General features: G+C 40.1%; 1 protein-coding gene across 22 annotated transcripts in view; it reads right to left on the bottom strand.

Moving 5' to 3' along the window:
* Window positions 1-13284, bottom strand: part of OBSCN (obscurin, cytoskeletal calmodulin and titin-interacting RhoGEF) — a 342539-nt gene that overhangs the window by 262327 nt on the left and 66928 nt on the right. For 21 of the 22 annotated variants that reach the window (XM_074197796.1, XM_074197800.1, XM_074197799.1 and 18 more), the window contains 4 exons: window positions 10772-11047; window positions 6917-7192; window positions 3802-4077; window positions 931-1206 (listed from right to left, as the gene is read on the bottom strand). In XM_074197796.1, coding sequence (XP_074053897.1) covers window positions 931-1206; window positions 3802-4077; window positions 6917-7192; window positions 10772-11047 — 1104 coding nt within the window. The remainder of the gene's footprint in view (window positions 1-930; window positions 1207-3801; window positions 4078-6916; window positions 7193-10771; window positions 11048-13284) is intronic. The other variant, XM_074197808.1, reaches the window with a different exon arrangement.

Raw genomic sequence — 13284 nt, 5'->3', positions numbered from 1 at the left:
CATGAGCTGAGAATTCACTCAGACCCTCAGATTCTTTTTTCATGTTAATCTCAATCCTATACTATTCAGTCTGTTTTGTCTGTTAACCCAGAGCACATACATATGATATGCTAGCAATCATAAATTGAAGCTCAAAGGGGCATCAAGAATTAGCTCCAAGAAATCTGGAACTACGCCCAAAGGGCAACAAAAATGAGCATACCCTTTGATCCAGCAATACCACTATTGGGTCTATACCCTGAAGAGATGATGAAAAAGGGTAAAAACATCACTTGTACAAAAATATTCATAGCAGTCCTGTTTGTGGTGGCAAAGAATTGGAAATCAATGTCCTTCAATTGGGGAATGACTTAACAAACTGTGGTATATGTATGTCATAGAACACTACTGTTCTATTAGAAACCAGGAGGGATGGGAATTCAGGGAAGCCTGGAGGGATTTGCATGAACTGATGCTGAGTGAGATGAGCAGAACCAGAAAAACACTGTACACCCTAACAGCAACATGGGGTGATGTTCAACCTTGATGGACTTGCTCATTCCATCAGTGCAACAATCAGGGACAATTTGGGGCTGTCTGCAATGGAGAATACCATCTGTATCCAGATAAAGAGCTGTGGAGTTTGAACAAAGTTCAAGAACTATTCCTTTTAATTTAGAAATAAAAAACAGATATCTTTTTGCCTGATCTTGTTATCTCATATTTTTTGTTTCTTCCTTAAGGATATGATTTCTCTCTCATCACACTCAATTTGGATCAATGTACAACATGGAAACAAAGTAAAGACTGACAGATTGCTTTCCATGGGGGGTGGGGGGGGAGTAAGATGGGGGGGGATTGTAAAACTCAAATAAAATCTTTAATAAAAGAAAAAAAGATTTCTCTCCAGTCAGAGCTAAATCATGAGGAAGTGACTCTGTAGTGACTGACCTTTGATGTCCAGATGGAAGGTGACCTTCTGGCCCCCGGCCTCACAGGTGTACTCCCCAGCATCTGCCTTCCCTGCCTGCCTCACCACTAACTGCCGACTCTGGCCCTTGGCCTCCACATGCACCTTCTTGCTGGGGCTCAGTTTCTTCCCATCCTTGTACCAGGTCACTTCTGTCTGAGTCTGGGCCACCTCACAGGTCAGAGTAGTGCTGCTACCAGCCATGGCTTCCACCTTGTTCTGAGTCTGCTGCTCCTTGGCAAATACCACCACAGACTCTGGGAAAGAGAAAAAAAAAATTGAGATACAAAATGATTTCAATGGCATTGTCACGAGGAAGAAGCATTTCAGAAAGTCACAAAATCTTAGATTTGGAAAGAACCTCTAAGGTTACCAACCATGTGAGGTCCTTAAATAGGAATTTCCTCTAAAGATAATCTACAAAGTATTGTTTTAGGATTTTGCAAGGCAATGGGATGAAATGATTTGCCCAACGTCAGCTAGTAAATAAATATCAAGTCAATCTGAATTTGAACTCAAATCCTCTTGCCTCCAGCTGATGTACTATCCACTCTATCACCTAGAACTATAAAGCATTAAAGGAACATCTATAAATCACCTAATCTTAAATGCTTTAAAGGAACAAAGTAGATAATTCATTTAAGGAGAATTAAGAGGAGAATTGAATTATAAAAAGCACCTTGAAATTCTAAGAGCCTAGAATGAGAAGATCTGAGTTCAAATTCCAACCCTGAGATATTAAAAATTGCATCCTTGGGAACTCAGGGAAGTCTGGAAGGATGTGCATGAACTGATTTTGAGTGACATGAGCAGAACCAGAAGAACATTGTATACCCTAACAGCAACATGGGGGTGATGATCAACATTAATGGACTTGTTCGTTCTATCAGTGCAACAATCAGGGACAATTTTGGGCTATCTGCAATGGAGAATACCATCTGTATCCAGAGAAAGCATTGTGGAGTTTGAACAAAAACCAAAGACTATTACCTTCAAATTAGAAAAAAAAAACCATTATCTTATTATGTAATTTTGCTATCTCTTATACTTTCTTTTTTTCCCTTAAAGATATGATTTCTCTCTCATGACATTCAGCTTAGATAAATGTATAACATGGAACCAATGTAAAGACTAACAGAATGCCTTCTGTGGGGGGTGGGGGGAGGGAAGTAAGAATGGGGAGAAAATTGTAAAATGTAAAATAAATAAATAAATAAAATCAAAAAACAAAAGAAAGAAAAAAAATTGCATCCTTGGTAAATTATTTCTCCTAGTCTCAATTTCTTCATCTTAAAAAATGGGGGTATTAAGTGCTGCAAAAATCTATTTCTCAGGATTGCCATGTGAAATATGTAAGATGAGGTACAATAAAAATGCTATATAAAAATCAGGTATCTGTGAAACATCAAAGAACAAACCACATATTTGGACCATAAAAAAGTGGGTTGTCACTAACAGTTACATACTGCTATCTGGAATAGAATATAAACCTGAAAAGTGAAAGCAGGAGAGGTGGGATATGGTGTGCTCTGTGTCTCTCTATATGTCTGTAGGTCTTGGTCTCTTTCTTCTCCTCTCTTCATCTCTCATCTTCTCTGTCTCCTCTCTCTCCTTCTTTCTCTCTCTGTCTCTTTCTGCTGTCTCTATTTCAGTCTATCTCTGTCTCTCTCTCTCTCTCAATTCTCTCTCTAAAGGAGTGGGATTGATGGCTCTTATAAAGGCTATAGAAGGTAGCAGATCAAACACTATACCTGAGTTAGGAAGACCTGAGTACAAATTTTGCCTCAGATATTCACTAGCTAGCAAGACACAACCTCAGTTTGTCTCAGTTTCCTCATCTGTACAATGAGGATAATAATAATATCTTTCTCCCAGGGTTGTTGTGAAGATTAAATGAGATAATAATTGCATGATTATGGAGCTTTCTCCTCTTTCTTAGAGTTGATTCTTCTCTCAGTGAGCTTGGGAATCCTGGGAAAGGTATCTTTATGCTATACAAATGTTACTGCAGTCAAACTCCCATCAAGTTTTATCCTTTGCTACTTTCCCAGAGGTCCTTACTAAGTTTATGTGTGTACAGTTAAGAGTCCCCTCCTCATGAACCTCAGCCTTCCATGTTCATCTCCCTTCCATTTACATGTTTTCTCTATATGGATAAATGAGAGATCCTCAAAAAGTATACCTAGACCCTTTGGGTCTCTGAACACGAGAGCTACAGAATAATTTCCTTATTTGGATGAATGTTTCCAGATTTCTCTCTGAGTGGAAATTTCCTCAAAGTAAATACTGTATTCTCTCCTCTGCTGCCTCACCATGGCAGGAAGATAATCTTGGATTTGCAGAGAGAATTCTGGAGGGGCATAATCACAAAAGCTCTTGAAATGGAGTAGAGGAAAGCATAAGATTTGGAACCAGAAAGCCCAAATTTGAATCTCACCTCTATTCTTTGAGTTTCAGTTTTCTCTTTCTTCATTTATAAGATTTATTCTACCTATCTCACATGGGTGTTTATAAGGAAGATGCTCTACAAAGCTTAATGTACTATATAAATGCAAATTATTATTATGAACAATCTTAAAAAGTTTTGCATGTCATAGGAATTGCTGAGAACCAGCCTAGCAAAAATCAGAGGGGTTGATCACCAGAAGACTTGGCAGAGAGTGATGAAAGTAGGGGGCCACATTAATTTCTGAAGACCATCTCCTATGGTAAGGAAAGTAGTGTCTATGATCTTTGCTAGTGAAGATAGGGCCACATCACTGAAACTGCAGGTCTTTCAGAAGCTGAAGGGAAGATGAGACCAAATGGATTCCAATGCCTCTAAGGAACATCAGAATTGCCCAGAAACTGACCTTTGACATCCAAGTGGAAGGTGACCTTCTGGCCCCCGGCCTCACAGGTGTACTCTCCAGAATCTGCCTTCCCTGCTTGTTGCACCACCAGCTGCCGGCCCCGACCCTTGGCCTCCACATGCACCTTCTTGCTAGGGCTTAATTTCTTCCCATCTTTGTACCAGGTCACCTCTGTCTGGACCTGGGCCAGCTCACAGCTCAAGGTGGCACTGCCACCAACCATGGCCTGTACCTCATTCTTTGTCTGCTGCTCCTTGGCAAACACCAGTGAGGGCTCTGGGAAAAGATGAAGCATCAGAGATAACAGCTAAGAATTAGGAAGGCTTCCCTCTGGTCCCCTAGACCTGAGCAGAACAAAGGCAATACTGGGGCCCCAAAACATGAGCAACCCTCATTCCCAGACTCCTCAGTATCCAGACTGGATATGATAAAGAATTGACTGTTTATATTCAAATTGAAACCTCAAAGCTAAGGAATTTTCTAGTTGTAGTAAATAATTATTATGATTTTTCTCCATTCTGGTTTCCCACTATGCTATGCAAGAAACTCTGGGTCCTCAAAGGTTCTGCCAGTGATTCAAGTATGCATTTATGTCAGTGTCTATAATCCAACAACTAATCTAAGTAAATGAGGAGAAACTCTCACTTAAGCCTCTTGTTGAACTTATGAAATAGGTGCTATTATTATTTTACAGATGAGGAAACTGAGTCTGAGAGAGGTTTATTTGCTTACCCAAGATCATATAGCTTGTGTCTATCTGAAGTAAAATTTGAACCTGGGTTCAAATTCAAAACCTGGCTGAGTGTCTATGAATAGAAAGTATTTGAACTGACTGTATGGGAAGAATGTTAGATAAAAGATGGGCGAGGCTATCCTGGCAGGAACATGCTGCAGTTTTCACTGTAAGAATTAAAATCTCAGAAATGGTCAGATGCTTCGAATCAGAAAGTGTTAATAATTAAAAATTAAATTTTAAAGTGAATGAATACATTCCACACACCCCAGTACGCTGGTACCTTTAAGGTATTGATATAACTAGGGGAAGGAATCTGATGCATTGAGAGGGCTCTTTAATGGCGTCTTTATGTGATGACATGGACAAGCAACATACGGGGACAAGAGAACATGAGACCCTGCAGTCATTGAAGGTCTTAAAAATGTATCAAACAGCGACACCTTTTGGTCAAGTACGAGATGACAGAGGCTCGCTACAGTTGCTAAGGTTACTCAGAAGCCCCAGGGAAGATGTGACGGTCTTGAGACAGTGAGGTTAAGTGCCTTGCTTCTGATAAAATAGCTGGTATGGGCCAGAAGTCATTCTCTTTTTTTTAAGGTTTTTGCAAGGTGAATGAGGTTAACTAACTTGCCCAAGGCCACACAGCTAGGTAAATATTAAGTGTCTGAAGCCAGATTTGAACTCAGGTACTCGTGACTCCAGGCTGGTGCTCTATGCACTGTGCCACCTAGCCACCCTGAGAAGTCACTCTTATAATTTATATAATACTCTGACTGCCCTCCTGACAATTACCCCAGGTGGGGACGTAAATGTACATTTTTAGACCCATTTTACAAATGAGAAAACTGAGGCTCAAAGAGGTAGATTGACTTATCCAGGGTCACACAGATAAGAAGTGCAGTAATCAGATTATGAACTCAAGTATGCTCTAACTTCAGGTCCAGAGATTTTGAGCTGGAAAAAAAACCTGAGAAGTCAAGTCCTTTCCCCTCATTTTTTGTTTTTAGGTTTTTGCAAGGCAATGGGGTTAAGTGACTTGCCCAAGGCCACACAGCTAGGTAATCATTAAGTGTCTGAGGCCGGATTTGAACTCAGGTACTCCTGACTCTAGGGCCAGTACTCTATCCACTGCACCACCTAGCTGCCCCTCTTTCCCCTCATTTTACAGCTAAGGGAACCGAAGTTCAGAAAGGTTAGGTAACTTTCTACCTTTCCAGTCTTCTTACATCTTATCGCCCCAGCACACTCCATGAACCAGGGACACTGGTCTCCTTGCTGCTCCTTACACAAGAGCCCTCTTGACTTCAACCATATTCTCTTGTTATTCTCATGGCTGAAACTCTTTCCCTCTTCACCTCCACCTTCCTCCCAGGCTTCCTTCAAATTCCAGTTAAAATCCTACCTTCTGCAAAAAGCCTTTCCCAACCCCCTTTATAGAATGCTCCCCTCTTGTTCATTATCTCCAATTTATCCTATCTATATATCGTTTGTATCCCCAATTAGGTTGGGGATACAACATGGTAAGGGATTCTTCATTTTTGGTTTTTTTCTGGTATCCTCAGCTTTTAGAACAGTTCTAACATATGGTCGTAGTTTAATAAATATCTCGAACTTGCCCATATTCATACAACTATTGAATGTCAAAGGCAGAATCTGAATCCAGGTCCTCCAGCTGCCCCTCAGCACTCTTGCTACTGCCCTATGTAGACTCTCTATTTCCATCATATGTGATAGCAAAGATTAGGGAATTCTTGTAAATACTGGTGTTTGACTAGTCTTGGGCCTCCACGTGCTCCTAGGGACAGCCCAGAGTACCATATATAATCCTTCCCTGAGCAGCCAAAATTATAAAGACCTCTAAATTGCAAGATAGGAAGAAGATTCATGCTGCTTTTAAAGAAAAAACAATTTTGGAAGATGTGATTTCAGAGGCTAGATGATGAAGTATGTTACATAGCTCCTGACAGGTGAACTCAAGGTGCAGTAAGAGACAAATTTTTGGACATGGTCAATGCAGAAATTTGTTTTACTTGATCATACATATTTGTTACAAAGATTTTGCTACTTTTTTCAAGTATGGGTCAGGATGGGATGGAAGAGGGAAGAAGAGAAAATAGACTTAGTTTTCTGATTAAAAAACTAGTTTAAAAAAAGGTAAAATCAGTAAAACACTTTTTAAAAAATTAATATGTGTGTGTGTGTGTGTGTGTGTGTGTGTGTGTGTGAGGGGGTGAGAGGGAGATACTAAGGGGCAGCAGGATTTAAGAGACTGCCTCAGTTTTTCAGGTATATGTAAAGAAATCTCAATAACTCAGAACCAAAAGGTTATCTAGCCTATGTGTGGAATTAGAATGCTTCATGACCCCTGGAGAAGCTGACCTTTGATGTCCACATGGAAGGTGATCTTCTGGCCCCCAGCCTCACAGGTGTACTCCCCAGCATCTGCCTTCCCCACCTGCTGCACCACCAGCTGTCGGCCCCGACCCTTGGCCTCCACATGCACCTTCTGGCTAGAGCTCAGTTTCTTCCCATCCTTGTACCAGGTCACCTCTGTCTGGGCCTGGGCCAGCTCACAGTTCAGGGTGGTACTGCTACCAGCCACAGCCTCTACCTTGTTCTGAGTCTGCTGCTCCTTGGCAAACACCACTGGGGGTTCTAGGAGAGGAATGAAGACATAGAGGGATGAATAGAGGATCATAGAATTAATTCATTCTCTAGAAACTGAAGACTTGATTCAAAGTAGTTCCCTAAATAAATGAATAAATAAATATGTGTGTATATATATATATATATGTATGTGTATGTATGTATGTATGTATATTCACACCATGCTGGATGACACTACTACAAAGTACGAAACTATAGCCAGGTCTGACAAGCAATAAGTGAACAGAAAGAGAGAAGAATTCTGGGAAATTCAAAAGTCTGCAAGGATTAGAGGAATGGTGATTTGAAAGAACTCACTCCACAAATAAATTTAGGATTGTAGGCTAGTGTTGTAAGGTACTTCAATCTCATCTTATCCATCTTAGTCTTTTTGGCCACAGAAGACAAAATCAAGAGCAATGGTCAGAGGTTTCAGTGAGGTAGACTGAAATTTGATTCTGAGAAAAATCCCCAGAGCTAACCAAAGGTGAAATGGGTTGCTTTTGAGTTGTAATGGATTCATCTTCATTGAAGATCTCAAAGGAAAATCTGATCCTCTTTGGATAAATTGACAAGGGGATTCATGTGTTAGCGGATCACTGTGGTCCCTTTTAACTCTGCAGGACCATAATCCTATCATTCTCTTCTATTTAACCATATAAACTATTCCAAAAGTCTTCATGAAGTTTTAGCTATTAAAGTTATTTTTTATAAATATTTTGTTTTCCAATTATATACAATAGTAGTTTCTACTAATTTTTTAGTAAGGTTTTGAATTTTATAATTTTTCCTCCACCTTCCCTTCCCTCCTTCTTCCTCCCCACAGAAGGCAGTCTGATAATCTTTGCATTGTTTCCATGCTATGCATTGATCAAAATTGAATAGGTTGAGAGAACAAAACATATCCTTAAGGAAGAAATAAAATATCAGAGATAGCAAAATTATGTAGCACATAAGACAACTTTTAAAAAAATTGAAGGTAATAATCTTTGGTCTTTGTTTGAAACTCCACAGTAGGGCACAGTGATAGAGCACCAGCCCTGGAGTCAGGCAGACCTGAGTTCAAATCCAGCCTCAGACACTTAATAATTACCTAGCTGTGTGACCTTGGGCAAGTCACTTAACCCATTGCTTTGCAAAAACCAAAAAACTCCACAATGCCTTCTCTGGATACAGATGGCATTCTCCATCATAGATACCCTAAAATTGTCCCTGATTATTGCACCAAAGGAATGAGCAAGTCTATTAAAGGTGATCATCACCCCATGTTGTAAAGTTATCTTTTAAAGTTATTTAACGAGTGAGATAAGCAGAACCAGAAAAACATTGTACACCCTAACAGCAACATGGGAGTGATGTTCAACTTCGAAGGACTTGCTCATTCCATCAGTGCAACAATCAGGAACAATATTGGGTTGTCTGCAAAGGAGAGTGCCATCTGTATCCAGATAAGGAGCTGTGGAGTTTGAACAAAGTACAAGGACTATTCCCTTTAATTTAGAAAAAAACAGATATCTTATTGTCTGATCTTGTTACCTCTTAGACTTCTCTTCTCTTCTTTAAGGACATGATTTCTCTCTCATCACACCCAATTTGGATCAAGGTACAACACAGAAACAAAGTAAAGACTGACAGAGTGCTTTCCGTGGGGGGGGGGGGGGGAGGGAAGCAAGATTGGGGGGAAAATTGTAAAACTCAAATAATATCTTTAATAAAAATAAATTAAAAAATAAAAAATAAAGCCTTAATAGTTTAAAACTGCACTAAGACTTTTGGGACACTCTGTATATGGGGTACTCCATCATTCATGTTAACTGAGGAGAGAATGATATCACTTTAACTTCCAAAACTCATCTGAATTCAGCTTTGGAAGGTGAGTTCTGAATTAACTGTGTGTAGCAATTTCTCCATGCCTTAGACTCCAGGTATCCATACAAACTGCAGGTGAAATATGGTGTGCCTAACCCAAAGGTGTGGTCCATCTGAGATATTTAGCATTAAAAAAAAAAAAAAAGACTCAATTCATTGAATAGCACAAGGCAACCTGACCACCTACAATTTCTGTCTATGTGGTCAACTCTGGTCAATGTCTGCTTTTCCCAGACTCTTAGAAAAAATTAAATTAAAATATACATATGTAAACACTAATTGACTTTTCAAAGAAATTGATGGAACTGCTTCTACATTATTGCTTTTAAATCTTCTGTATTTTGGTAATAGCTTGACTGGTGATTCATACAAGATTGAGTTTTCTGCTTAGGTGATCGTTAATTGAAAATTAGCTGCAAATTAAAAGAAAAAAATCCTAGAAAAAAGTACTTAAGAAGAGAGAGAAGAAGCAAACAAGTTATTTTCATTTCTATCTTATTAGAGTTAATTTGTTTGTTGATTGGTAAGGTCCTTATTTCACAGTTATAGAGAATTTCCAGGGAGGAAAAAACACCCTCTTTCAATGCAGAATCTGTTTTGCAGGTGACAGTCTCAGAAAGCTACCCGAGGACACAGATGAATTGACTTGTCTGTAGTCACAAGGTCTGTATGTGCCAAAGGCAGAATCTGAAGTCAGGTCTTTTGGTTCTGGGGATGGATCTCTATCCACTTTACCTCACTGTCTCTCAAAAGGTAATATGTGCATTTTTAAAAATTTTATTTATTTAAGGCAATGGGGTTAAGAGTGACTTGCCCAAGGTCACACAGCTAGACAATTATTAAGTGTCTGAGGCCGTATTTGAACTCAGGTTCTCTTGACTCCAGGGCCTACTACTACACCACCCAGCTGCTCCCAATATGCTGCAATAACAAAGTTTTGAGTTTGTATAACAAAGTTTCATGAAACATAACCTAGCATGAGTGGAAAGGGTACTGGATTTGGAATTAGAGGTTCAAATCCTTCCTTAGTACCTGATAGCTTTGGTCAAGTCATCTAGAGTCTTGATTTCCTCACAAGTAGCAAAATAAGGAACACAGTTAGGCAGTGCAATTGATAGAGTACTAGACCTGGAGTCAGAAAGACTGAGTTCAAATCCCAGGCTCAGATATTAAAAGCTGTGTGACCCTGGGTAAGTCACTTAACCTTGTTTGCCTCAGTTTTTTTCACCTGAAAAAATAAGCTAGAGAAGGAAATGCCAAACCACTCCAGAATCTTTGAAAGGAAACCCTAAAAAGCATTACTCAAAATTGAGCACAACTGAACAACAACAACAAAAAGCAGAATGAGGAGATAAGATTAGATCTATCATGCTATGTGCACATTTTTTGGTGAATACTTGTTTTTGTGGGGGATTGCTAAGGGTAGAACAATTTAAAGAAGGAAAAAACTAACATTGATGTCCCTGCCTAGGATTCATATCAGGATTTAGATCATCTGATCCAATTTCGTGGCTTTAAAGATGAGGAAAGTGCAATGCAGAGAGATCAATCAATTTGTCTGGATGGTAAGGAACAAATCTAGGTCTTTCCTAGTCTTTCTAAAGCACTAAATTGCCTCACAACTCCAATTTCCAGGTTGGTGACATAAATAAAAATCTATCTTTATATACACACCCAAATCAGAAGGTATTATGATTCCCCAGATTCCAGGTAACTAACCTTTGACTTCCAAGCGGAAGGTGACCTTCTGGCCCCCGGCCTCACAGGTGTACTCCCCAGCATCTGTCTTCCCCACCTGCTGAAACACTAGCTGCCGACCCCGGCCCTTGGCCTCCACATGCACCTTCTGGCTGGGGCTCAGTTTCTTCCCATCCTTGTACCAGGTCACCTCTGTCTGAGCCTGGGTCAGCTCACAGCTCAGGGTGGCACTGCTACCAGCCACGGCCTCTACCTTGTTCTGAGTCTGCTGCTCCTTGGCAAATACCACTGGGGGATCTAAGAAGAAAGGAATACATATGGTTAGAGATAATATTCTATTTCCCTCTCCACCCAGTGGATCTGGGTCAAGAAAAACAAATTTGAGGTAATGAAAAACCGACTCCTTTTTTTAAATTCCTCTCACTAGACCTTAGCTTCTGCAATTTCATCCCTGTTAAACCATTCTTTTGCAGATTTCTTGCTTATGTTTGTATTATAATCTTTGGAAGACATATCTCCAGATATGGAAGTTTCTTGTCATTCTGAAAGGCTGTGGAAGGGAGAGAAGATCTGAATCTCACAGAGCCTCAGTTTTCTCATCTATAAAAATGGATATAATTATATTTGCATTCCATACCTCAAAAGTGAGTGTCAAGATCAAATGAGATAACCTATATAGAATATTCTAGAAGCTTGAAAGTGTTAGATAAATAGATGGATCATTGAAAAAGAATTTATCAAGTATGCCTGGAACTATGCCCTCCTCTAATAAGGAGGAAGGAGAGAAGGGGAGACAATATATAAAAATCATAACTAAATCATAAACAAATAGAGGAAATGAAGCTGAGGGTTAGAGTAGGGAGGCAAGGTCCTAGCAGCTAGGAGGACCAGGTAATGCCTCCTAAAAGAGGTGGTACTGGAGTTAAATCTTAAAAGAAGCAAGAAACGAGGCGACTAGGTGGCGCAGTGGATAGAGAACCAGCCTTGGAGTCAGGAGTACCTGAGTTCAAATCTGACCTTAGACACTTAATAATTACCTAGCCATGTGGCCTTGGGCAAGCCACTTAACCCCATTGCCTTGAAAAATCTAAAAACAAAAAAGAAAAAAAAAGTAAGAAATGCTAAGAGTTAGAGGGTGGGAGGGGAAGCATTCCAGGCACAGGGAACAGCAAGAGAAAAGACACAGAGGTGGGAAATTTTGTGTTTGAGAAACAGTGTATGTTACTGGACCACAGAATATACATGGAGTAGAATATGTTATTGGAAAAGTAAGAAGGTGGGCGGCTAGGTGGTGCAGTAGATAGAGCACTAGCCCTGAAGTCAGGAGGACCAGAGTTCAAATGTGGCTCAGACCCTAATAATTGCCTAGCTGTGTGACCTTGGGCAAGTCACTTAACCCCATTGCCTTAAATAAATAAAATTTTAAAAAAAAAGGAAAGGTAGGAAAGGGGCCAGGTTGGGAAGACCTTGAAATGCCAAAGGAAGGCTTCACATGTGATCCTGGAGTCAATAAGAAATTATTAGAATTTATTGATCTATGCTTGAGGAAAATCACTTTGACAGCTCTGTGGAGGATGTGAAGAGAGATTCAAGTCAGGGGGATTCAGATTATTATATGAAAGGCAAAAATGATTCAGTCTGAGCTCACTCAAGCTAGAAGTGATGAAGATGGCAGCTGAAGGAGTAGAGAGAAGGCAGTGTCATTTCAAGCTCCTTTGTCTGGCATTAAAAGCCCCCCAACAAGCTAATACCATCCTCTTTTTCCAGTTTTTTCCTCATACCTCCACATACTCCATGCCTTTCAAATGGACCCTGGGCTCTTGCCTTAACCTGCAAAGTTAAGTTCCTACCTTTCCTTTAAAAAGCCTCTCTCAATGCCATCACCTCTAAGAAGCTTCTGCTGATCCTCTTGGTGGTAAAGGTCCCCTTCACTGTACCTCACAAGCAACATTCAAATTGGATCATCCATGCTGTGAGCCAGTCAAACCCAGTTTCACAGGAATAGCCATGGATGAGAAGGCTTAGCTAACCTTCAAATTGGGTGTGGGCTCCCCTCTCCAATTGCTTCCCTCCTGTGGCACAGTTAGAGTTAAGTTTCTTGGAACCTTCCCCCCCTTGGGACCTTTCCTTATGAAGCAATTCAGAAACAAGAAGGAAAAAAATAAGCATTTATTAACACCCTACTGTGTTATGCACTCTGAAGTAAGCACTTTACAAATATTGTCTCATTGGATCTTCTCCACAGGAAGAGAGATATTATTATTCTCATTTTTAGGTAGCAGTTAAGTAACTTGTCCAGGGTCACACAGCTCATAAGTCTTCCAAGTTGGATTTGATGGCAAATTTCAAACCCAGCATTCTACCCTCTAGGTAAATATAGGGACATAGAGGGAATTGACTAAAGTCAAATGTTCTTGGCAGTATACCATGTCACTATCTTCTCATGGCTTTAGGGTGATGGAGATGTAGGGAAGAGAAGGGGATGGGGGAAGAAGAGAGATGATCATTAGTGCTCAGGATGTGGCATAGTATAT

Source organism: Macrotis lagotis, chromosome 8, assembly GCF_037893015.1.
Source record: "Macrotis lagotis isolate mMagLag1 chromosome 8, bilby.v1.9.chrom.fasta, whole genome shotgun sequence".
Lineage (NCBI taxonomy): Eukaryota > Metazoa > Chordata > Mammalia > Peramelemorphia > Peramelidae > Macrotis > Macrotis lagotis.
Note: the sequence above shows the minus strand (reverse complement) of the source record. Positions and strands in the feature narration are given on the sequence as shown.